Raw genomic sequence first — 27,255 nt, 5'->3', positions numbered from 1 at the left:
CCATTACCCCATTGACTGTCCAGGTGGAGGTGGTAGTGCCCCAGTCGGGGTGGTGGTCTTCACCCATTGTTAGACTTGGGGTGCACTTGCTGCTTGACCAGCCTGAAAATGGTGGATTTGTTGGGACTAAGGGTTAAGAGACTGAAGCAACCCATGAAGTTTGAGCAGGTGGTTTGCTTACTGGGAGGGGTGTGTGTGTGGGATGTCTGCAACCTGCCTGACTGAGCCAGTGAGCCTAAAGATGGGGAGCCATGAAGAGACTATCCAGTTTATTGTAGGCCCAAAGATGGCAGAAACAATGATGCTGCAGTTCTCATGGCTGAAAAAGTGAAACCTGTCAATTGACTGAGGAAGTAACAAGTGGCAACTGAAGAGTAGAGTCAAGAAAGGGCTGGGAATGGAGAAACAGTCAAAAGTTAGGCAAATGCGATCGGGTGTGAAAGTGGAACCACTTAATACGCTACCAGAATTCTGAAGGAACTGGCAGATGTTATCTCAGAACCACTGCAACATATCTTTCAAAAATCCTGGAACACTGGAGAAGTACCTGAGGATTGGAAAAGGGCTGATGTGGTTTCCATCTTCAAGAAAGGTGGGGGGGGGAAAGACCCAGGAAACTACAAACCAATCAGTCTAATATCAATACCTGGGAAGATCCTGGAAAAGATAATCAAAAAACAGATCTGAAAACAACTAGAAGCAAACAAAGTTATAACTAGTAGCCAGCACAGGTTTGTTAAAAACAGATCGTACCAAACCAATCTTCTTTCATTCTTTCATAAAGTGACTAAACTATGGTAGTAGACCAGTGAAATACTGTGGACATAGTATACTTAGATTTCAGTAAGGCATTTGATAAAGTAGACCACAACCTACTCCTTGGTAAGCAAGAAAAAGGTGGAATACTCAACGAGTAGTCCTCAATGGCACTACATCTACATGGAGAGAAGTAAGCAGTGGGGTATCACAAGGTTCTGTCTTAGGCCCAGTACTCTTCAATATCTTCAACAATGACTTAGATGAGGGAATTGAAGGGGAACTCATCAAATTTGCAGATGACACCAAACTGGCAAGAGTAGCTGACACCCCAGAAGACAAACTCAGGATCCAAAAAGAACAATGGGCCCTATCCAACAAAATGAGTTTCAATGTGGAGCAAAGCAAAGTTTTACATTTTAGGCAGGAAAAACCAAAGGTACAAGTACAGACTTGGCAAGACCTGGCTTCAAAACAGTAACTGTGAGAGGGACCTTGGAGTCCTAGTGGACATCACTTGACTATGAGCCAGCAGTGTGCAGCAGCCGCCAAAAAAGCTAATACAATCCTGGATTGTATAAACAGAGGCATAGAATCAAGATCACACAAAGTATTAGCACCGCCTTATAAAACCCTAGTAAGACCACACCTGGAATATTGCAGCCAATTTTGGTCACCATATCACAAAAAAGATGTTGAGAGTTTGGGAAAAATTCAGAGAAGAGCAGCTAAGATGATTAAAGGCCTGGAAACAAACATACAAAGAACAGCTGCAAGACTTGGGTTTGGCTAGTCTAAAGAAAAGAAGAAATAGGGGAGACATGATAGCAGTGTTTCAGTATTTGAGGGGCTGCCACAAAGAAGAGGAGGTCATGTTATTTTTCCAAAGCACCAGAGGGCAGAACAAGAAACAATGATTGGAAACTGACCAAAGAGAGAAGCAACCTGGAATTAAGGAGAAATTTCCTGACAGTGAGGACAATTAACAAGTGAAACAGCTTGCCTCCAGAAATCGTGGGCGCTCCATCACTGGAGATTTTTAAGAAGAGGCTAGACAGTCAATTGTCTGAGATGCTATAGGTCCTCCTGCTTGAGGGGGGGGCTGGACTAGAAGACCTCCAAAGTCCCTTCCAGCTCTATTCTATTCTACTTAATCATCCACAAGTTGGGGCAGCTGAGACTGTAGGGATTGCTGTTGCTAAGTGATACAATCCCATGGTATTGTGTTTTACAACTACTTTGCTAAGCGATGGAAATTACAGCCTCAGATGTGATTGTAATGACTTGAGAAATGCCTTATCTCTTTACTGCCACTTACTGACCCTACTCATTTCTGCAGCCCAAATTTTTATTCACTTTATCTTTTAAACTAAAGTCACCTTAGAGCAGGCATGTCAAACTGCCGGCCTACAGGCTGGATGCGTCACGCTGAAACTGTGCCCACACCTTTGCCAGCAATGGGGAAACCGTCACGTGACATCACGAGTTTGACATGCCTGCCTTAGAAGCTTAAGGCCCCCTCTATATAAATTAGGTTGATAGATTCTTACTGGGCCTTTTAATGGCTCTGAATTCCTTTACCCATGGGCTATGAAAGTTTTTAAACTGGTTATTTGTTTTACCTCCTGTTTGTTTTTGATTATTATATAATATTTTAATTGTTATTTTTTAAGATACTGTTTCCTGAAAGGTGAAGCACGGTATTTTACATAATTCAACTTGAAGCATTCATAACATTTCTACACACACATATACACATTTTCTTTCAGGAAATGCTAGTTTCTGCCTCTAGAAATAGCTAAGTAGGGGAATTCTGGGAAAATCACCCATGCTTACCTCCACATGATATTTCTTGCGTGCTTTCCCCACATTTACCGCAAGGTGTGTTATCAAGACAAAGCTGGCAGTACCAGTGAGAATCACATAGCCATATTCTTTTGAGAAAACCACCATCCTGGCCCTACCAAGAAAGTCAAAAGTAGTAAGTTAATGTGTTTTCTGTAGGCAGCCTTTAAAATAAAAATCAATTAATAAAGAAAAACAGCCCAGCCTCCTCTCATGGTCTTGCCCTGTGCTCTTTTCTGCACATCCATGTAACACAAAACCAGAACTGTAAAGCCTGACTACCACAGAACTTTACACACATTTTTTTTCTTTAGCTGGGAGTTTCTGAAACACTATACAACTTTATTTATTCATTCATTCATTTATTTATTTATTTATTTATTTATTTATTTATTTATTTATTTATTTATTTATTAATGGGATTTATATCCCGCCCTATCTCCCGAGGGACTCAGGGCGGTTAACAACAACAGAACTTAAAGGTCTCTGTACAGTAAATTAAAAATAAAAATTTGAAATAAATTAAAATAAATTAAAGAATAGAGTTGTAAACGTAATTAAAAAGTAACTTTGGAGTTACTTTCTGGAAGGAAACAATAGTGTGCTGCATAAAATGCTAATTTGACTATATTTCGGCTCACAGAAAAAAATACTTTCCTCCCCTAATGAGATGCTTAAGCACGCCACACATAGCTACAAGCCCTAAACACCTACAGCAGGGGTAGGCAACCTCGGCTCTTTTATGACTCGCGGACTTCAACTCCCAGAATTCCTGAGCCAGCTATGCTGGCTCAGGAATTCTGGGAGTTGAAGTCCACGAGTCATAAAAGAGCCGAGGTTGCCTACTCCTGACCTACAGCAACTTGGAACGAAGCATACATTTCTCGACAACGGGAACAACGAAGTTCCAAAGCAGAGCCCAAAGAGGAAGAATCTGGCCCCAAACAATGCGTTTAAGAAATAAGCAACGGCGATATCTATAAATTTGTGACAAACAGCCGAAACCGTGGGTTCACGCTGCACGCTCAACCAAACGCTACTTTCAAATATGGTTGGCTAGTCGGGAACAATATGAAACCGCTTCCAGATCTCCCGCAGGAGGTATTGTAGAGAGAGAGAGAGAGCGGATAAAACTAAAGTCTGCAGGGACGATTCCGGCGTAGTAAATTCGAGGGCTCAACCGCCTCAAACGCTCGCTTGCATAACCAAGGTGTGGCAAGGAGCAATTTCTCCTCCGGGCAAGAGCAGGCAAAGAGGAAGCGTGTTGACGACGACCAGCGGTCAAGTCCCCCCCACCAGCGGCCTTCCAAAAGGCTCTTTCCCTCCCAAGCGGGCAGGCGCCATCCCTGCCGCCCCAGCTCACCCTTTTCTCTGCGAGCCGGTTCGGCAATCCAAAGAGCCAAGGCAGTTAGGACCGGATCCCCGCCGCTCAGCCGAAATCGCCCTCCTTCTCTTCCCGAGAAATCAAAGCACCTGCCCGCGCCAGGGGGAAAACCTGGAATAGCTCCGCCCCGAGCCAGAAAGAGGTTCCTGTGGGCACCAGGAGATCTTCCTCTGACTCTAATGTTCGTTCTTAGTTGACGCTCTATGGATGCTCTTTGCTGTCGTTCTGACCTCCGGATTTATTTATTTATGCAGCTCAGACAAGGGTAGACGTGATAACCTTAGTGCGGATTGCTTTCCAGTCTTGCCAACTGTGCCAAAATGGATGGCGGGGAAACGAGTTCTCCTAATACGCCCAATTTAATTTCTCTAGGATTTTGCTGTCTCCGGTTAAGAAATGGATGACCAGCTGTTACATTCCCCCTGGGCCAACCACCAAGGCAGGATTAATCTCCGGCCTGTTTTGGCTCAGGTCTTTTTTTTTTTAACCAGCTGTGTTTTCACTTATTTTGGATATGTAGCGATTGAGTTTCATCTAAGTCAGGGGTGTCAAACTCAATTTCACTGAGGGCCGCATCAGCATTGCAGTTGCCCTCAGGGGGCCGGGTGGGTGTGGCCTGGTTGGGTGTGGCCTACTGGGTGGGCGTGGCTAGAGTGTGTATGGCCTACTGGGTAGGCGTGGCCAGCTCTACATCGTTCGCATCAAGGGTGCCTATGGGGGCCTGGGCAGGAGTGGGACAAATCTGAGGGTCTCTGGCAGAAGGAGGGTCTCTGCGCCAGGGCCAAGGCAGTGGGGGCCGTTCCCTCACTGTTTCCAGGATGGCTTCGCGGGCCACATGAAACCACTTTGCGGACCAGATCCGGGCCCCGGGGCTTGTGTTTGACATGCAGGGCTTTTTTTGTCATAGAACGCTCAGAACGGAGTTCTGGCACCTTTTTTGGATGGAACCGTATAGGGCAGGGGTAGGCAACCTCGGCTCTTTTATGACTCATGGACTTCAACTCCCAGAATTCCTGTGCCAGCCATGCTGAGGGGAAAGGGAGAGGTTTCCGAGCTGAGCCATGCTGGCTCAGGAATTCTGGGAGTTGAAGTCCAGGAGTCATAAAAGAGCCGAGGTTGCCTACCCCTGGTATAGGGTAGGCAAGGCAGGTTGTATGACATGTGTGAGTTCCGGCACCTTTTTCTTTTACAAAAAAAGCACTGTTGACATGTCTGGTCTAAGTCTGCTGTTTATCGCATCATATCCATCTTGCACTACATCTCCATTACTGTATTATGTTATTAAAGGGGCAAAGTTCCACAACGCAGGATATACATGTAGGTATGCTCATGTCCAAATAATAGTGAAAGATGAGGCACATTATTGCACAAATTAAAAAAATAAGTTCACGCATGTTGATATTTCCGAGTTATTCTCCTTTAAAAAAAACCTAAAAATCTGTACAACCTAGAGAGGGATAAGAGCTTCTACACTGCAATCCAAACACTTAAGTTTCCATTTATTTTATGCGTTAAATAAATTCCCTGGTACACTTGAGTACTGTAGTTCAGAATCCCAAATAGTCTTCCTTTCAACCCAATCTGGTTGCATTTTTAGCTTTGTTAGTGCTTACTTGGTGTAGCAGGACAATGAGATGTGATCCTTCCATGATGATTGTTTGTTTCTCCTTCTAGCAGGCAGACTGCAGGTCTACCCTGTCATTCATTTTCCACAGCAGGAGTCCTGCCCCCCTCATTATTGGCCCAAGAGGATGCAGGATTCATAACAGGATTGTTGGAATGTTGCAGGAAACCAGGACTCCGAATATTCATAGAATCATAGGGCTGGAAGGGACCTTGGAGGTCTTCTAGTCCAGGACTTTTCAACCTTTTCACCCATTGTACCACTTTTAAGATATGGCAACATCCGAGCACCACCACCTTGCCTAGCAAGGTGTCAAAAACTTGATGACCCCCCCCCCAAAAAAAGGAAAAAGTGAAGTACAGGTAGTCTTCAACTTACAACAGTTCGCTTAGTGACTGTTCGAAGTTACAGTGGCACTGAAAAAAGTGCCCCCCAAGCCACAGCCAAGCAAGACTCTTGCCTGCCCACCCAGTGGCGCTCTTCCTCCTGTCTAAGGTTTTCATTGTTGTGAGCATTTCTGTTGAGGATGTGCAGCCGGGGTGGGGCGGTGTATGGTTTTTATTCCCCCCCATCTGCTGGGTGGTCGCAGCAGGTTTTGGTCACTTCACATGGCCCTGGGACACTGTGACCGTCATAAATATGAATCAGTTGCCAAGCATCTGAATGTAAATCACAAGACCCTGGAGATGTGCAATATTCCAGCTGATGGCAGAAGCACCAGGTTCAGCACTGAGCTCCAGCTGAAGCCTGGCACTGATCCTGGCGCTTCCACTTAGCCCTGACAGCCCTGCAGCTCCAGCCGTCTCTCGCTCAGGCTTGTGTGGTGCTGCCATCGGTTCAGCTCATTCCCCTCCCCCGCTACTACTTTTCTAGGATGGTCGCGTACCACCTGCCAGGTGCCAATGTACCACAGGTGGTACATTGGTTGAAAAGCCCTGTTTTAGGGCAATGCCCTGCTCAAGCCAGGAGTCCTTATACCATCACAGACAAATAGTTGGCGAATCATTTCTTGAAAACTTTCAATGACGGTACACCCACAATTCTGTGAGGCAAGCCATTCCATTGGTTAATTCTCACTATCAAGAACTTTTTCCTTAGTTTCAGGTTAGATCTGTCTCTGACGACCTTCCATCTATTGCTTCTTGACCTGCCCTCAGGTGTTTTGGAAAATAAGTCTATCCCCACCTCTCTGGCAGCCCATCTTATACTGAAAGACAGCTATCATGTCACCCCTAATTCTTTTCTTTGTTAGGCTAGATATACCCAGTTTCTTTAATTGTTCCTCATATGATTTATCCAGTGCTTTTTTTGTAAAAGAAAAAGGTGCCAGAACTCACACATGTTATACAACCTGCCTTGCCTACCCTATTAGGTTCCATCCAAAAAAGGTGCCGGAACTCCGTTCTGAGCGTTCTATGAGAAAAAAAGCCCTGGATTTATCCCATAGATTCCTTACCATATTAGATACTCTTCTCTTCATTCTTTCTTGTTTGTATCAAGGTGGCCAGAATAGGATGCAGTATTCCAAGTGTGGTATCACTAGTATAGCATAAAGCTGTACTATTATTTCTTGTGATTTTGATGCCATTCCTCTGTTGAAGCAGCCTAGGACTGAATTGGATTTTTTGGCAGCTGCTCATACTTAAATGGCGGGACACCTAGGTCCTCTCATAGTTACTATTATTGAGCCAGGTACTGCCTATTCTGTACCTCTGCATTTGTTTTTTTCCTGCTGAAGTGCAAGACCTTACATTTCTCACTATCTTCTTAGCTAGAGCTCATTGCTTAAATCTGTCAAGATTCTTCTGAATCTCGAGTCTCTCCTTAAAAGTATTAGAAACTGCCCCCAATCCGATATTGTCTGCAGATTTGAGAAGCATTCTTTCTCTCTCCTAATCTAGATAATTTATGAAGATATTGAAGAGTTCTTGAAGTACCCCATTGCATGCTTCCCTGCATGTAGATGTATTTCCATTGAGGACTATACTCTGAATGCAGTTGACGAATCCATACTGTAGTGGTATGGTGTATCCCACATAGTTTTAACTCAGGGCTTTTCAACCAGTGGTACGGGTACCACCTGTGGTACATTGGCACCTGGCAGGTGGTACACGACCATCCTAGAAAAGTGGTAGCAGGGAGGGGAATGAGCTGAACTGGTGACACCACACAAGCCTGAGCGAGAGACGGCTGGAGCTGCAGGGCTGTCAGGGCTCAGTGGAAGCGCCAGGATCAGCGCTTCTTCGGGGCTGTCAGGGCTCAGTGGAAGCGCCAGGATCAGCGCCAGGCTCCAGCTGGAGCTCAGCGCTGATCCTGGCATTTCATGGTCTTGTGATTTACATTCAGATGCTTGGCAACTGATTCATATTTATGACGGTCACAGTGTCCCAGGGTTATGTGAAGTGACCAAAACCTGCTGCAACCACCCAGCAGACGGGGGGAATAAAAACCAAACACCCCCCCACCCCACCCCCGCTGCCAATCCTTAACAAAAATGCTCACAACAATGAAAACCTTGGACAGGAGGAAGAGTGCCGCTGGGTGGGCAGGTGTCTTGCTCGGCTGTGACTTGGGGGGCACTTTTTTCAGTGCCACTGTAACTTCAAACAGTCACTAAGCGAACTGTTGTAAGTCAAGGACTACCTGTACTTCATCACTTTTTTCCTTTTTTGGGGGGGGGTCATCAAGTTTTTGACACCTTGCTAGGCGACTGGTGGTACTCGGATGTTGCCATATCCTAAAAGTGGTACAATGGGTGAAAAGGTTGAAAAGTCCTGTTCTAACTTACCAAGAAGTGGTTATGGTCTATTTTGTCAAATGCCTTACTGAAGTTTAAATATATTACAGTATATTTGCAGTGTTTCCCATATCCACTAATTTAGTCACTTCATCAAAGAAAGCAATAAGGATTGTCTGGTATGATCTGTTGTTAACAAACCCATGTTGGCTTCTGGTAAGCTTTGTCATAGGTACAGTGTGACATGCTTCACCAACTCCCTGCTTAGTGTTAACAGGTGACCCCTAGAGTCAGCCTGGTACCTACTGTTATAGGCTTTCCCAAGCCTTTTTGCATTTTGCTTTGAGCAATGAAATGTCTAGTTCTTTCCAATGAGCCATTTCCTATTTGTCCACCAGATCTCTAAACTGATCCACTTCTTAGAGACCTGGATCCATCTGTAGGACAACTGAGAAGCAATGATGGTGGGGAAGGTAGATTTCCATAGTGAAATAGGAGAGAAAGAGAGTTGATTTTGAGTCTATTGCATTACAGAACAACTCTTTTCATGCTGTTATTTTTTGGGCTGCTTTGAGGCATGGATTTGGTAGTGTTCCAGGTTAGTTCTAAATTTAAGCCCCAAAAGAGCCTGAGAATCAGCTGAGGATCAGATAATGTGAAGAGCTCTTTATGGTTGTACATACAGTTCCATTGGCAAGTATTGATCAAGCACATTATTTGTACATTTTATATGGTCCTGGAGGCAGTGCAAAATATTTTTCCCCCCTTAAACCTATATGAATATATTTTGGGGTCGCTTTGTTTTACTTCTTGGTATTATTCTTTTGGCTGCATTTTTTTGTTACCTATTACATAATATGAGGTGGGTACGATGGGTCAGTGGTGAAAAGATGCTGAGCTTGTCAGCTGGAAAGCTAACAGCCTGGATTTGAGATCTGATGGGGTGAACTCCTATTACTTGCTCCAGCTCCTGCCCACCTAACAGTTCGAAAGCATGCAAATGCGATTAATAGGTACCACTTTGGTGGGAAGGTAACAATATTCTGTGACCTCTGCATATTGTCATGCTGGCCCATGACTATGGAAATGTGTTCGGATAATGTAGGCTCCCTTGGATAAGAAATGCAAATGAGCACAGCCCCTTACAGTCAGACATGACTACATAGGGCAAACTTTACATAATAAGACACATGAGGAAAAACTCCGATGACTTCATCTCACTAACAGTGTCTGCACCTATGTTATTTGCAGAGATTACCTAGAAAATATTCACAGTAATCACAGTAAAACTAAAGATGCCCCTGGGTCAAATTTGCCTTCCAATGATTCAGTGGACACATCCAGTGCTTTTTTTTTGTAAGAAAAAGGGTGCCGGAACTCACATCTTGTTAATCTTTTATTTACCTTTCGCACGCCATTAATCACTGTACACACACCCACACACATCAGTTCTGTAATGAAACATAATGGTTGTCACACACAGTAAGCACTCAGCGTGCGACCACATGACCAATCACAAGCCGAGCAGTGCCAGAAGCCGAGTAGCTGGATGAAGTACGCATGCATTGGACTCGACACACAAGCAGCCCGCATGCACCGTTTTAATGATTTTGCCGCTGACCTGCTACGCTTGACAGGGCGATTCAAGTCCATATGGACCAAACATCATATGTTCAAAAGTTACCTTTAAAACTTGGGAAATCTGTTTTAAAAAAGGATGCCGGAACTCCGTTCTGGTGAGTTCTATGATAAAAAAAAGCACTGGACACATCCATGGAGTTCTTGGGAACAATACGGAAGTAGCTTGTCGTTGTCTTTTTCTAGGTTTTTGTTTCAACTTTTCAGTCTTGCCTGTAGCTTTGAAATTTCCTCCTGGTTGTTCATCCAGATACTAGTCATGCCTGCCTTTTGTTAACTCATCAACTAACAAGTTTAGTTACTGACTAACATACAGCAACAGTTTTATATGAAATGATTTATTAAAACAAGGGTTCTTGGCAGCATATAACCAAGGTTCCTTGTGAACTGGGGTGTTCTGTGGATGCTTCTGGATCTCCAGGTACCTGCCAAATACAACCATAGCCACCATGTGCAACAGCTGCAAACAGAATATCAAATATATATTCAATCCAGAATTAGGGACTAGCCCTGCAGACAATTCAGAGAGAAAGTCTTACTCCAGCCTATTTGCTGTTGTTTTCTGGAGGCCCCTTTGTCTTTCCTCTCTCAATCTATTACAGGCCTCCAACTAATCACTTATGCTTTAATTCTTAATTCTTTAATTCTTAAGATGAAGAAAAAGAGAGGCATGGAAGCTTCAGTTTCAAGCCTTGTCCTTATCCAAGGAGAGCAAGAACATCCATCAAACAAAATATTCCCATGACAATAGCCTTGTTCATCTTCCTGGACTCTAAAGCATACCTATAGAAATGTAGAAAGAACTGAGTCATGTGTGGGAAGGCTTGAAATGAGCCCCAGAGACTTCTGTGCATAGTACACCAGCTGATGAGTGGGTCAAATAAAAGCCCTGTTCAACAGCAAGCGAGAAAGGTGAGGGAAAAGCTAATGCTGGAGTTGCCTTTCCCCCCCAGTGACATTCCCCCACTGAATGCCAGTGACAAAAGGAATATTGATGGGGGTGAGCTGCTTTTAACTCTGGTCTGCATTACTATAGTACAGAAGAAAAGTTAATTTGCTTCTGCTAGTCAGAGAACTTGTGATACCTCAAGCTATGTGCCAAGGGAGCAAGGCCTTTGCCAGAGCCATGGTCTGCTCATTCTCAACTCAAATCTTCTGGGTGACTTGAGAACAGAGTGTTGTTCAGGAGTTAAGGGGAGATGGGTGAGTACTCTTTACCATTCTGATGTCCTGCTCACCTTTGACCAAGATGCTTTGTCTACTCTGCAGGTGGGCTCTATTTTTGATTTGTTTCTAACCCCCTCCTTGGGGAATGCTTGCCTTTCATATGTAACCAAACTTTGTTACGTGGAACCCTCTTGATCTAGGGAGCAAGGACTCCTGTGGAGATTCTGTTTCCTATAAGTCAGGGGTAGGCAACCTAGGCTCTTTTATGACTCACGGACTTCAACTCCCAGAATTCCTGAGTCATAAAAGAGCCGAGGTTGCCTACCCCTGCTATAAGTGATCAATAATTCGATTCAAGTGTTCCACCTTGGTGCTGGCTATGATTTCCAGGAATGAAGGGACTTGCTCGGCCAAGCCACTATTCATTTACGTTGAGTTCCCTGAATTGTGGAACAGAGTCTCCCATGCTTTTAGAGTCTGGTGGATATAGTATTCCTTTTTAGAAGGTGAAATGTACTTGATGTTCAGCCTTTTTTTTTTTACCTTTCTCAAGAATACGTTTTAAAAAGTTTCAATAACGAGGGCCTAAGAAGAGTGGAGTCGATGTTAGGGTTTCACTGGAATGATTTTCAGCCCTGGTAAGTAAGACAATGCTTTATTATTACTCATGCATGTTTTCCTTTATTGTGGAATGTTATTAACTGTTTAAATTTTGAAGAAATGCACTTTAAAACATAAGATATATTTTTTTTTACTCAAGATAGCGCCAGTCCTTAGGTGAACACTGCTGCTCTAGGCAGTTTTTCCCCCCAGACAATTGTGATGGGAATCCTGTTATTTTTAAGTTTGTATTAGTCTGATGTTTATGTATATACCAGTAATCCTATCCTTGGAATCTTTCAATCTGACATTTGTTTCACAGTGTAATTGTTAGTCCAGATAAAATTTATAGGCTGGGGGCTTTTTGGAAGCAGAACTATAAATATAAAAATGCCTAGATAAAAGTGCAGTTTCTTTTTCTCCCATTTTCTCAGGATGGATTTTCCATCATTATTATAGCATTGAAATGGTGATGATAATTCTTGGTTTATAGCTGTGATATGTATGTAAAATTATGTGAAAGTGTGATATTTATTTTTTTAATTGTTTTGACTTTTATTCTGAACCATCTTTTACAGTAGGATAAAATATGTAAATTAAAATAATGTTGAATGGTATCTACTTGGTAGAGTTTTGCTAACAATTACAGCCTCAGTACAATCTGTTTATTCTTCTCTACGGAGAAGGTCCCACTGTTTGCCTTATAATTACTGCAACCTTAGTGAACGGCCTGGGAGATACTTAAAATAAACATACTTGGAGCTCCATTGAGACGAGTCATTCTAGTTCTCCGTTTCCTCTTCCTCCTTATCATCTTCTCCTGTGGCAGTTAAGAACTCATATATCACTGCACATACTCCCATCAGCCAGGCCAATACAGTGCCAGCAGAGAATATACCAAAGCCAACTAACCCCAGAAAGAGATAGTCTTGGTTGCTAAAATGGATGTAGCACTTGTAGTAGAGTTCTTCCTGCACCTCTTCCAGCATTTTCAAGCCATGCATAAAAACAGGGCTGTGGCAGGTGACATTGTCAGGGTCTGTGGAGGAAACATAGGAATGACACAGGCCTTGATTTATGCTAAAAATCGTACTAACAAAGGATGGCACTCGGTAGTTGCAGGAAGGGATACCTAGAAGCTCTCAGAATGCACTCTAATTAGTTATCTAAAGTGGGAAGATCCATGAGTTCATTTCTGACAAAGGAATTCTGGGAGTTGAAGTCCATGAGTCATAAAAGAGCCGAGGTTGCCTACCCCTGCTCAAGGTGGTTACCATTCTGAGAGCTAACAGCAAAAAGAAGCCTGGAACCTTATCTTTTACAGGCCTAGCAACTACTTCAAATCTTGTGCTGTCATTCAGAATTCTTTATCAATAAATGTTTTGATGCTCTGCTCCTTTTGAACCTCAGTGTGAAACCACTGGGTGAGGCAATTTGTCAGTTCAAGGTCTGGTATTATCAGTATGCTAATCATACCCAGTTATACATCTCAGCCCTGGACTGATTAGATATATATGGGGGTCCTTGCAGTCAGGGATGGCTTTACTATTAGTCTTGGATGGAGTTGCATAGGTAGGTGTGCAATGTGGGGTCCTCTTGGACTCACAGCTACTGTTCAAACAGCAGGGGGCAGCTGTGTTATTGATGGTATTTTGTCTAGGCCAAGGGCCGGCAACCTGAAACAGTGAAAGAGCCACTCAGAACCGGTTCCCTCACAAAAGAAAAAACTGGGAACCGCAAAGGGTGCGCATGCACGCGCATGTGCAAAACAACAGGCTCCAACTCTTCCCCCCCCCAGGAAACAAGAGGTTCGTGGACCGGTTTTCACACCGCCTTCCAGCTGCTGCCACTACTGCTGCAAACTGGAAAGGGTGATTCGTAGCTTCGGAAGCCCCCCAAGCAGGAAAGCGTGTCCTGATGAAGCCTTTTCCTACCAGGCTTTGCTGCAAAACCCCACATCGTCCAGGGCCCCCGTGATCGCCCAGAAGTGACCCAACAAACAGTTAGCACACCTTTCTCGGCCCGCAAAATGCCACAAGTGCAGCAAACGCCCTCTCCGAAGGGAACCGGGAACCCTTCCGCTCCCTAAACCCAACAATTGGCGAATGGCGTCGGCTGGTCTTCTCACTCCTTTCCCTCCCTCCCTCCCTCCCTCCCTCCCTCCACCGCCTGCCGTTCCCGTGTCGCCTTTACCCCTCACCTTTACCTTTGCTAAGCCTGCCCGTGATGGGTTTGAAGAGGGTGCGGGCAAATTTCACGAGGCCGTGCTTGCACCGCTTCCCGCACCCGCTCATGGCTCCCGAGGAGGAAGGGCCCGGCTTCTCTTCTGCTAGCTAGTCCAAAAAGTCCTCACCAACTTCGAGAGCGCAAAACTCCCAACTGAAGCCGGGTGGGGGGAAAGGGAGGCGGCCCTTTTGCTGCCGCTTTCCCGGACGCCGGGCTTCCTGCACGAAGCTTGTAGCTTTGGGAGGCACCTGCGCGGCAGCGGCGGCGGATCTCCCTGGTCACGGGCACTGGGTCGCGGCGCCATCTTCAGGCCGGGTGCCTCCGGAGCCACCCGAGCGCCCTGCCCCTCCCCCCAGGGCCTCCAAACTGCCGCCGCCCGTTTGGAGATCATGTTTGACGAAGGCGGAAGCTCTGCAAACGGAACGGTGGAGGTTTGGAGAGCTGCACACGCACCTCTCCAAACCGTTGCCGCCTGTTTGGAGAGCTGCTGCCTTTGTCAAACATGGACGAAGGCAGCAGCAGCAGCTCTCCAAATGGGCCGGTGGAGGTTTGGAGAGCTGTGCGCGCAGCTCTCCAAACCTCCACCGCCCGTTTGGAGAGCTGCTGCCTTCTTCCGCGTTTCTTTTGGCCTCGAAAGGCACCAGCTCTCCAAACCTCCACCGCCCCATTCTCTCAATGGGACTTTTTTACTCCCACTTGTTTTCCAGAATGGCGGAGGAGGACTGGGAGCCGCAGGAGACGGCTTAAAAAGCCGCATGCGGCTCCGGAGCCGCGGGTTGCCGACCCGTGGTCTAGGCAGTCATATTTCTTAAATTATGTATTTCAAATACTGTAAACTCTCTAGGATCTTCTGGAATTAGGTAACTGTTATGTACTGGGCTTTTGGAATATCACCACGTGCGTTGCTGGAGAACTAACAATTCTCCAGCAACCCAGACAGGCCGTATCCGGTCCTGCAATTGGTCAACTTTGGGCGGCAAACATGGGTTCAATCCGATTGGTTGCTACCAGAGGGTCTGGCTATATATTGAGGCAGGGTGACTCCAAATCCTCAGTACAGTTTCAGCTTAAATAAAGAATGAGTTTCTCTGTACTCAACTGCGTGTCTTCATTCCTGCTCATCAGAGCCCACGACATAATAGTAACCTCAAAATCTAATAATTTAAATTAAATTAAATTTTGCCACAGCAACAACTCTTTGAGGCAGCTTGGGCTGAGAGAGAGTGACTGGGCTGAAGTTATTCAGACAGCTATCATACCAAAGGGAACACTAGAACTCACAATCTCTAATCCAACACTGTATATAAACTTGACTTCAGGATGCAGTAAGAGAAACCGAGGGCCATTTGTCCTGATTCCATTTTAGAGTTGCACAAATATATAGCAAATATAGAGCTGCACAAATACACCATCACACACAAAGCAATTGGTATGCTTTTTTCAGGCTTTTTTTGAAAGCCTGAAAAATGGGGCTGTTAATCAGTAAGAGAAAACACATGCTCACACAAAGTCCAAAGTGTATTGCAAGTATGCATAGCCTTTTATTTTCTGCAGGTCAATAAACAACCATAAGGTGTTCTGAATTAGTTTGAAATTTCAGTAATATACGGTATATTTTATTTTATTATTTTATTTTATTTTATTATTTTATTTTATTTTATTTTATTTTATTTTATTTTATTTTATTTTATTTTACCTGGTATTTTATTTTATTTTATTTTATTTTATTTTATTATTTTATTTTATTTTATTTTATTTTATTTTATTTTATTTTATTTTATTTTAATTTTATTTTATTTTATTTTATTATTTTATTTTATTTTATTTGTATACCGCCCTTCTCCCGAAGGACTCAGAACTTTGTTCTTGTATAGCAATTATTGTGAACTTTGTTGCGGAAATAACACTAGGGAAAAGGTTAGCCTCATAGACTTCTACCACATACCCAGACTGTAAGTCTGAAATCCCTTCTGAAAATAATGCAATGTCACACTTACTTTAGATCTCATCTTTTTTTTATAAATTTCAAAATGTTTGAAATGCTTTGGGCTTTGCTTCTCAGGACCTCTGCAGGTTGTACTATAGTGGAATCCAATGAATTTTGGGATGGTTTAGGAATAATAATAATAATAATAATAATAATAATAATAATAATAATAATAATAATAATAATCAGAATAGAGCTGGAAGGGACCTTGGAGGTCTTCTAGTCCAGCCCCTTGTTCAAGCAGGAGTCCCTATATCATTTCAGACAAGTGTGTATCTAGTCTCTTCTTAAAAATCTCAAGTAATGAAGGACCCATAATGTCTGAAAGCAAGCTGGTAAATTGTCCTCACTGTTAGGAAGTTTCTCCTTAATACCAGGTTACATCTCTCCTTGATTAGTTTCCATCCATTGTTTCCTGTCTTGCCTTCTGGTGCTTTGGAAAATAAATTGACCCCCTGCTCTTTGTGGCAGTCTCTCAAATACTGGAATACTGCTATCATGTACTCTTCTTTTCTCTAGACTGGCCAGTCCCAAATCCTGCAACCATTCTTCATATGTTTTAGTCTCCAGGCCTATAATCATCTTAGTTGCTCTTCTTTGCACCTTTTCCAAAGTCTCAACATCTTTTTTTGTATTGTGGTGACCAAATCTGGATACAGTATTCCAGATGTGGCCTTACTAAAGCTTTATAAAGTGGTACTAATACTTCACGTGATTTTGATTCTATGCCTGTTTATCCAAACAAGGATTGTATTAGCTTTTTTGGCTGCTGTCACACACTGCTGGCTCATGTTTAAGTGATCGGCCCCTAAAACTCCAAGATCCCTCTCATAGTTATTGTTTTTGAGCCAGGATGCACCTAACCCATACTTGTAACTTTGGTTTTTCTTGCCCAGGTGTAAAACCTTGCTTTTTTCCACATTAAATATAATTTTGTTGGATAGGGCCCATAGTTCAAGTCTGTCAAAATCTTTTTGGATTCTGAGCTTGTCTTCTGGGGTGTTGGCTATTCCTGTCAGCTTAGCGTCATCTGCAAATTTGATGAGTTCCTCTTCTATTCCCTCATTTAAGTCATTTATGAAGATATTGGAGAGTACTGGACCTAAGATGGAACCTTGTGGTACCCCACTGCTTACTTTCCTCCATGTAGATGTAGTACTATTAAAAAATACTCATTGAGTGTGGTTGGCCAGTTACAAATCCATCTGGTGGTGATGCTGTCTGTCCCACATTTTTCTAGCTTACCAAGAAGTAGGTTGTGGTCCACTTTATCAAATGCCTTACTGAAATCTAAGTATACTATGTCCACAGCATTTATTTAGTCACTTTATCAAATAATGAAATAAGATTAGTTTTGCATTGTCTGGCATGTTTTTTTAAGAAACCTGTGCTGGCTACTAGTTATAACTTTATTAGTTTTTAGATGTTAACAGATTTGTTTTTTGATTATTTTTTCCAGTATCTTCCCAGGTATTGATGTTAGGCTGATTGGTCTGTAGTTTCCTGGGTCTGTTTTTTTTCTTTCATTTTTTGAAGATGGGAACCACACCAGCTCTTTTCCAATCCTCTGGTACTTCCGCAGTACTCCAAGATTTTTTAAAGATATGATGCAATGGTTCTGGGATAACATCTGCCAGCAACTTCAGAACTCAGGTCCTGGTGATTTATATTCATCAAGATCAGACAGGTATTCTCTTACCATTTTCTTACTATTTTATTTTTTATTTCTAGTCTGTCTTTTTGTAAGGTCCTGCCTCAGCTAATACTCCCAAGAAAGCAGAACTCTTGAAACTGGCATTGTTTCAAAAGAACTTTTGCAGACCAAAAGGGAGCACTCTAAATTGAAAACATCTTAGGGGTCAGTTGAAAGTGGTTTTCCATTCATCCCCTACCTTGTTCCTAACTCTATAGTACACCTCCCGCAGGTCCAACTTAGAAAATATTTTTCCTTTCGATAGGTGGGACAACATATCTTTCATGAGAGGCAAGGGGCACACATTTTCCACGTATACAAAGTTCAGACCTCTATAGTCAACGCATAATCTTTAGTCTCTGGCTGGCTGGAACATATAATTTTCCTCCTACCCATGCCAGCCCCTCCTGCATGAAGCAGAGGTTTTTATGAGTAAGGAACCATTTGGTTTTTTTCCCAAGGCTTGCTTCAAGGTCCAGGTGATAGTGTTATCTAATGGTGGGATGCCTTTTGATTGCACCCTCATGGTTACTGGAGCTGCTAATTGCTGCGCTGGAGGTAGAGGCTTGACTACTTTGGCCTTTACACTTTACTGCAGCAGCTAGATAGGCTGTCTGCCAGGAATTCCCCCTGGTAAATAGTGGAAGGTAAAATTGGGGGACAGCTTTCTCAGGGTTTTCAACACGTGTAGGTTTTTGTGGTCAGTCCAAACCTAGAAAGGGATTTTGCTCCCTTCAAGGAAATGTCTCCAAGTGAGAAGGGTCCACCTTACAGTGTAGGCTTCTTTTTCCCACACTGCCCAGAGTTGTTCTGTCTCAGTTAACTTTTTTGAAGTGTAAGTGCAGGGCTGCAGTTGGACCTTTTTTGTTTTTCTGGAGTAGTACATCACTAGAGTCGGCCTGAATGACAAATGGTCTCTCTGGATCTGGGTGCCTCCATGGGAAAAAAGTCTTTTAAACTTTTTGATTGCGGCTTGGCATTCCATAGTCCACTTTAGTGGCTGGCTAGGTTTGGCTTATCTTCTTGGTTTTCAATAAGTCCATAATGGGGAGTGCAATCTGCGCAAAGGAGGGAATGAACTGCCTATAGAAATTGGCAAAACCCAAGCAGCTTTGCAATTGCTTCCTGATGCGTGGGGTTTCCCATTCTAAAATGGCACACACTTTTTCTGGGTGCATTTCCACCCCTTCATGTAAGATCCAATAGCTTAGGTAGTCAATCTTCTCTTTGTGGAATTTGCACTTTGAAAGCTTGGCATATAACTTAGCAGCATGGAGTTTGTTTAGGACCACTCTGACCAGTTTTATGTGCTCTGCTTTTGTTTCAGTCTAGATTAATATATCATCCAGGTACACCAAAACTCCATTATACAAGTACTCATGTAGCCCTTCATTTATCAGTTGCATGAACACTGCAGGGGCTCCTTGTAATCCATAAGGGGGCACTTTAAATTGAAAATAGCCCAGGGGGGGGTAATTAAAAACAGTCTTCCATTCATCCCCTTCTCTAATTCTGACCCAGTAATAAGCCTCCCATAAGTCCAGTTTAGAAAATACTTTCCCCTTAGAGAGGTGGGCCAGCATGTCGTTCATGAGGGGCAAGGGGTACACATTCTCCATGCACACCACATTCAGCCCCTTGTAATGCATGCAGAGATGAAGAGACCCATCTTTCTTCTCCCGGAACAGCACCGGGATTGCCACTTGGGGTCTGGCCAGCTAGATGAAGTCCCGAGGCAGGTTTTTATCTATGAACTGGTGCAGTTCATCTAAGTTCCTGGGAGTCATGGAGTACAGTTTAGGCTTTGGCAGTTTGTCTCCAGGGATAATCTCAATGGCACAGTCTGTGGGCTGGTGAGGAGGGAGTTCATCTGAGCCCCTCTTGTTGAATACTTCAGCCAAATCATGATATTCTTTCGGCATGGTCTCAGCGACTCGCTCTTTGCAGCCACCACTGCTTCTCGATTTGGCTCCCTTTTTGGGTTGTTGTGGTTGCTAAGTGGAGTTTTCTGTTCCTTTGAGAACCTTAAATACCCCTCCCACCAGTCCACTCACGGCTTCCATTTTTTCAGCCATGTGAGCTTGAGGAGAAAGGGCAATTCCATGCCAGGTGGAATAAAGGTTACTCGGAGTGGCTCCCCATGGTTAAACCCAAGCGTTCAGTGGCAAAGGTGGCTGGGAGCCTCCAGCAGTGGCCCCATCTAGCTGGCAGGATGCAATTGGGTTCTTTAGTCTCCAGCTTTCCCAAGTGGGTGGGGCTTATTAAGCATCTAGTGCACCCTGAGTCTAGTAAGGCCTTTAGGGCTACTTTTATCCCCATGCTTGGGATTAACAGTTCTATGGGCATTATAATTGACGCAATCAGCCCACTTACCAGGTGGTCATCACCGTAGTCGCTATGGGATGTCCCTGGTTCTTTCTCCAGTGGGGGCAGGGTTTCCCCTCCCAATTTTGGGGAGGGACAGAACTCTATGACCTCAGCACTCTTCAGGGTCGTATCTTTTGGGCATTGGAAAGGTTTGGTCGGTTTTCCTCCGATGGTCTGTTTTGTTTGTGGGGGTCTTCGAACAGCATTCCACAGCTCAGTGGCCTTTCTTGCCACTTTTGAAGCAGGCAGTTGAGCTCGGTGGTGCTGCCAGGGGGTCTTGTTGCCTCCCTCTTTCTCTTTGGCGGGGAACCGTCTCCACACTCTTCGGAATGCCACCTCAGTGCTGCCATGAAGTGGTTGAAGTTCCGGAGCTCTGGCACATCAGCATTGTGGGGGGTCCATCTGGCAGCAGCACCTTCCAGGCCTAGGGTGATGACTCTGACCCTGGCTCCTTCCCTGGGGATTTCTCGCCTGTATTCCTGCATGTACATGGATGAGGAAGAACCCCAACTGTTGAGGGTCCCCATCAAACGTGACACCCAGGGGGGTGCCTTCCACTCCGGCCATGGGACTTCCCTTCTTCTGGATCCCTGGGCATTTACCCAGACTGGGATGAACTGAGGTGGGGTAGCTGGGGTGGTCATTGCCCTTTATGCAGAAGTTGCGGTGCCGGCCAAGGTTGCTACTCTCTTGAAAGTTTATCCCTTTCCTCCCTGTCCACAAGTGTTTTTTATTTATCTTTTCCCCCCTGCTTTCTTGCCCTTCAGTTGCCTGGCCACTGTTGGGGTTTTCAGGTACAATTTGCTGATGTGGGCCCTCTGCTTGACTGGCCCACTGTGCTGCTCGGTTGGTGCTGGTCTGCTGTGCTGCTCTCAGCCGCTGTGGGTGCTACTGCTCATTTGATCCTCTGTGTTGCTCTCAGCCACTGCTAATCCATCGCACTGCCCTTAGTCACCCCTCAGGGCACTTTATTCCTCTGCCACGTCTGTAGTGCAGCTGACCAAGATTTGCCATGCTGCTCACAGTCGCTGGTTTGCTGCCCCAGCTCCATTTCCCCACTGTGCAGTGGCTTCTGTTTGCACCGAACTGGCTCCATTCAGGTGTCAGGCTGGATCACTGGGCTGCCTCTCCATCCCTCAGCTCGGCTATCTCTCCTTCTCTCAGATGGGTCGCTGGGCCACCTCTCAGCTGGGCCATCTCTCAGCTGGACTACCTCTCGCCTGTTTGTTTAAGAAGTTTCAATCTCTCTTTTCAATCCCTCCTATAGCTAATCTTGGTGTTGCCCTGTTGACATAGTTTGTAATTCACAGAAGTATTGAAAATGACAGATGAATAAAATTTGCTAAGTAAAGCAAAATCTCTGCTTAAAGGGAAAAAAAAGTATCTTATATCATATGTGTGTGTGTGTGTGTGTGTGTGTGTGTGTGTGTGTGTGTGTGTGTGTATATATATATATATATATATATATATATATATATATATATATATATATATATATATATATATATATATATATATATATACCGGTATATATATATATGATATAAAAAGATAATACGAGGTAGGCCACAAAAATTCACAAAATTTTTAAAAGTATTAGAAATTTAAAAATATTGTAAAAAAATATTGCAGTCTCTGACTATTTGTAATCCACAAAAGAAGCTAGAATGATAATTGCAGTTCAGGGTAATAAAAAGAGTCCTGGGGAAATTTACAATCTAGGTAAATAAAAATTTAAGATCAGGCTGTAAAACTCTGCAGTAGTTGTAACAGCTTTTTAAAATGTTCACTCAGTTTTCTCAGGATCATTCAGTATATTTTAAAAAATTGTGTTCAATTCATTCATGATCATTTAGTTAGTGAAGACTGGAATTCTTATAAATTCTTATAAATACTGTATGCAGAGAGAAAAAGAAAGGGGGGAAAAAGTTCCCTTGCAGCAGGTCTGCACTTCTTTCATTAGAAATAGAGAGAGGGAAAAAGAACATTCATGCAATCGGATCTCAATGTAATTTATTTTGCAATTGTGTCTTAGTAAGTACGCTCTGTTAATGTCAAAAAGAACTATGCAGTCAAGATTGAAGAAAAACAATTCAATCTATATAAAGAAAATTTTCTCAACTGAAAAACTTTGCCAATGCTGGTATTTCCCCAATGTCATCAGGAGAACACAGGAACTGCAGTCTGATTAAGGTACAAGCAGAACTCACCAGAATTTGGAACTTTGCATCCAAATAAATGTTTGATTTCTAAGATTTCTCTTTTCTCCAAGTCCAGTCCAAGTCCAGCCTTTTACTCCATTCTCTTTTTTTAACCTGTGGTTGTAATTCTGTGCATGTTTGGGATTTTTTTTAGGTTTTTAATTAGATTATTCAAGAGAGCCCCACTTCTGCATGTCTGCTCTCTCCAGCAGCAGAAAGGAAGGAATCAGCAGAAATAGATGAAGTGAGAATGACTTATCTTTCCTATGTACACACTTGTGATTCTTATCCAACACATTTGTAGCCGCCCTGAGTCTTCGGAGAAGGGCGGGATATAAATGGAATTAAAATAAAAAAATAAAAATATTTAGGGCAATTTATCTATTGTCACATAGGCTACTCTGATTAGCAGTTGTCCACGGCAAGAGATCTCTCCCATAATGTTCCTAATTTTTAATTGGAAATACAGAAATTGCATCTTGAATCATATAGATATTGTCTACTATTATGGTTATCGTATTCTCTCAGTGGGATGGCAGGAAACATTTCATTTGCCTTTGGCTCTGTCCTAGAAACAAGGAAAGAGGAGTGAAACTTAGTTTCTCCTGCATCTTTATTTCTGAATATATAAAACAACTAATTTGTCTCAGAACAAAGGGAGTTGGTTCTTGATTATCAGGCTTAAGTACACTCACACATATGCTGTACATGACTATCAAAGCTATTTTTAGGAAAACATGAAAATACAAAAGAGGGAGATATAGGAAACAAAATTTATTATGGGCCTGAAGTCAAAGAAAAGAAAAGGGAACATAGCTAAATGCTATGTTTTTTTTGTCATACAACGCTCAGAACGGAGTTCCGGCACCTTTTTTGGATGGAACCTTGTAGGGTAGGCAAGGTGGGTTGTATGACATGTGTGAGTTCCGGCACCTTTTTCTTTTACAAAAAAAGCACTGGATGACATGGCCAGGGCTCGTTGCCTTGGAAGAGTGAGGAAAATTCTCAGGGATGACTCACACCCTGGAAGGTATCTCTTTACTCTCCTACCATCGGGTAGGAGATATAGGAGTATAGCCAGCCGCACCAATAGGCTGAAAAACAGCTTTTATCCGTGGGCTGTTAGGCTTTTGAACGGGAAATAACGTTTGTGAATTTTATGCAGAATTGACTTGGGAGGCCGGTGGGTGGTGTAGTTGGTTCACATGGTGTAGTAAGATGGAGGGTTTGTTGTCACTGTGTGTTGGGGGGTAGGAGCACAAAGGGAGGCTCAGCTAATCTCAATGTACACATAGTTGTACTTTGACAATAAAGGTTCATTTCAATATCATACACCCTTATCTTACTTTTGGAGAATGGCATGAATAGACCACACAGATGACAGTCAACTGAAGCTTCTTAATTATCAGTGTTATCTTTTGCCATTGGCTAGCATGGAATAAGATGTGTCTTGTTTCAGCTAGGGGAAAGAAAGAGGAGCTCCTGTTGTTGGATATACTTACACTGAGCATTAAAATTTAACATTGCCCTCACACAAACCAGAGGAATGTAAAATGAAGTGTTTATTTCACACACACAGTGTTGCTCTTTGACACAGAGTGGACAGCAATACTATGGTTGAATTGTATGACATCAGTGAGAAGTGGAGCTCTCTTAGGCAATACGTTAGTTATCTAGTTTTTTTAATTCTATTTGCCTTTCTGAGATGCATGAAGAATAGGAATTGACTATTGAACAAGCCTGATGGAAGAAGCCAAATAGTGTAAAACTGTACGTGTGAGCTGAAATATTTTGTGAGTTACATAATGTTTTGTCAATCTTAATTACAAAGAAGACAACAACAGCAACAGTACTTAGCAAAATTCTAAATAAAAGATATCCCTTTGCTTTTAATGTAAGAATCATATATATCGCTGGAGGTTTTTAAGAATGGTCTCCATTGAACAGGGAGTTGGACTAGAAGATCTCCAAGGTCCCTTTCGGCTCTGTTATCTGCTAGTCTATTATTTAATCTAGAATTTTTAGTTTCATTTTAAAGAGATCTTTATTCAACTCCACAGGTGTAAAATGCGTCGGCTTACGTTCCTTATTTTATGAGCTGAGGAGAAACAGCAGTAGTTCAGTACAAGATTGCTGGTTACACAATAGTCATCTAGAACAGAATACATCCACAATAATCCCAGTTTTTCAAACTCACCTGGAATAGTTATGCCACTTTCCTTCAACCAGCTACATAGATCCATGAAGGAGCAATTGCAGAACCAGGGGTTCTCACCTATGCCCAGACTTCTCAGATTAGGCAGGTTTCTGACTGTACTTGTATCAATAAACATCAAGCTGCAGCGGCTCACATCTAGATGCCTCAACAAGGTATTGTTGGCAAAAGAGTCCTTCTCAATCTTCACCAGGCTGGGATTGTCTGAGAGTTTTAGCACCACCAGACTGCTGAGCTGTGAAAAGGTGCCAAACGTTACCTGTGTGAGGTTGTTAAAGCTGAGGTCTAAGTAGATAAGCTTGATCATGCTGACAAAAGTGAAATCCAGGTCCTTGCCTAAAGTGTTGCTGCTGCAATCTAGGTAGATCAAGTCACTGAGAAAATTCAACTCTAGTGAGGGCAAGTAGCTGAGTTTGTTTTCAGCCAGAACCAGCTGCCTGGTGTCCAGTGGAATTATAGCTGGGAACTCTTCCAGCAGTTTCCCTGTGCAACTGACAGCTAGGTATTGGCATGTACATTCCTTGGGACAGTTTATGCTTCCTATTGTCCAGCCGATTGTACTCAGGAGCACCACCATCCAGAAATTCTTGGAGCTGAGAGGAAAGGGCATGATGTGACATTGCACTTCCTTCTTTGGACCCTGATAGTTTCCATGAAGATCTGGGCCAAGAGCCATGGATTTTCAAGTCTTATCCTGAGGGGAGCTGTGGCTGGCTGTTCTTCCTGATGCTCTCTGCTCATCAAGAGCCCGGTCAAATGATTAAACGAGAAGAGAACTTCTTTTCTTGAAAGTGCAAAACAGCTTCTTGCAATTAGAAGATCTCTATGTCATCTTGGCTGCCAGTTGACACCTTTATGTCAGCTCTAGGTAAGTTCATAGGTTCTTGGCACAGTTCTTGGCACTGAAATGTCTATGCGTATAAGTAACTTAATTATATGCCAGCTTTCTGTTTCCAGAGAAATTGGGTAAATTCTAAGAAGGACCAAAGTCTGAGGAGAGGCATCCCTTATGTGAAGGAGTATAATTTACATGTGCTCATTCCCCACATATTAAGAACATGAATTCTATCTACCTTCCACTCCATGCAAAAGAGAAATAAAATAAATTGCTGGCCCCTATAATCACCTGTTCTGTGTGCTTCGTATTGTATACACTTCTGCAATTGTATTAGGAGACCAGGAGCAGAAAAACCTTTCCACTTGACAGACCTGTTAGAATCAGCAGCTAAGAGATGGAGGCAGGAATTGTAGAAATAGATAAGTTACAAGCTATTTGCAGTCTATATTTCAAAGAAAAATTAATTTCACATTAGTTTTAAATATGCTGCAGGGAAACCCAGAATGTGTGGGATAAGCTCTCATCAGGACACATGTGGGGTTGTAGAGATCCTGATCTAGTTTAGATCTGGAGCAGAATCTTCAAGAGAGGATGCTCAAATACTCACTGAACACAGGGGGCTCATTTCTAATGTTACAATGATGTTTTGTATTAAAATGAAAACTGATGGTTTGAAAATTATCTTTGATAAAGTGACTAAGCTAGTAGACCAGCAAAATGCTGTGGACATAGTACACTTAGATTTCAATAAGGTATTTGATAAAGTAGACCACAACCTACTCCTTGGTAAGCTAGAAAAAGGTGGAATAGAAAACATCACCACCAAATGGATATGTAGCTGGCTGAAAAACCTTAATCAATGAGTAATCCTCAATGGCACTACATCCACATGGAGAGAGGTAAGCAGTGGAGTACCACAAGGTTCCATCATAGGCCCAGTACTCTTCAATATCTTCATCAATAACTTAGATGAGGAAATTGAAGAGGAACTCATCAAATTTTCAGATGACACTAAACTGGCAGGAGTATCCAGCACCCCAGAAGACAAACTCAGGATCCAAAAAGATCTTGACCAACTTGAACAATGGACCCTATCCAACAAAATGAGTTTCAATGTGGAGAAAAGCACAGTTTTACATTTAGGCAGGAAAAACCAAAGGTACAAGTACAGATTAGGCAGGACCTGGCTTAAAAACAATAACTGTGAGAGGGACCTTGGAGTCCTAGTGGACGATCACTTGACTATGAGCCAGCAGTATGCAGCAGCCACCAAAAAAGCTAATACAATCCTGGATTGTATAAACAGAAGCATAGAATCCAGATCACACAAAGTATTAGTACCTGCAGTGGCTCAGTAGGTTAGGACGCTGAGCTTGTCGATCAGAAGGTCGGCAGTTTGGCAGGTCGAATCTGAATGCCGCATAACAGAGTGAGTGCCTGTTACCTGTCCCAGCTTCTGCCAACCTAGCAGTTTGAAAGCACGTAAAATGCAAGTAGAAAAATAGGAACCACTACGGTGGGAAGGTAACAGCGTTCCGTGCACCTTTGGCGTCTAGTCATGCCAGCCACATAACCACAGAGACATCCTCGGACAAGCGCTGGCTCTTCGGCTTTGAAACAGAGATGAGCTAATGAGCCCCTAGAGTTGGAAACGACTAGCACGCATGTGCGGGGGAACCTTTACCTTTACCTTATAAAACCCTAGTAACACCACACCGGGAATACTGCAGCCAATTTTGGTCACCATATCACAAAAAAGATGTTGAGAGTTTGGGAAAAAATCAGAGAAGAGCAACTAAGATGATCAAAGGCCTGGAGACTAAAACATATGAAGAACGGCTGCAGGACTTGGGTTTGGCTAGTCTAAAGAAAAGAAGAAATAGGGGAGACATGATATAGCAGTGTTTCAGTATTTGAGGACTGCCACAAAGAAGAGGAGGTCACGTTATTCTCCAAAGCACCAGAGGGCAGGACAAG

General features: G+C 43.2%; 1 protein-coding gene across 2 annotated transcripts in view; it reads right to left on the bottom strand.

Annotated features, from left to right (window-relative positions):
- The window catches only part of MGST3 (microsomal glutathione S-transferase 3), a 112,657-nt gene that overhangs the window by 7,322 nt on the left and 78,080 nt on the right, over positions 1-27,255 (bottom strand). Inside the window, exons 2-3 of one of the 2 annotated variants that reach the window (XM_083357572.1) lie at positions 3,965-4,045; positions 2,593-2,716 (exon numbers count right to left, since the gene is read on the bottom strand). In XM_083357572.1, coding sequence (XP_083213698.1) covers positions 2,593-2,709 — 117 coding nt within the window. In that variant the 5' untranslated portion in view covers positions 2,710-2,716; positions 3,965-4,045. Of the gene's footprint in view, positions 1-2,592; positions 2,717-3,964; positions 4,267-27,255 lie in introns of those variants that run through there. The other variant, XM_083357571.1, reaches the window with a different exon arrangement.

The sequence above is a fragment of the Vipera ursinii genome (genome assembly GCF_947247035.1).
Source record: "Vipera ursinii genome assembly, chromosome: 3".
NCBI classification, from domain to species: domain Eukaryota; kingdom Metazoa; phylum Chordata; class Lepidosauria; order Squamata; family Viperidae; genus Vipera; species Vipera ursinii.
Note: the sequence above shows the minus strand (reverse complement) of the source record. Positions and strands in the feature narration are given on the sequence as shown.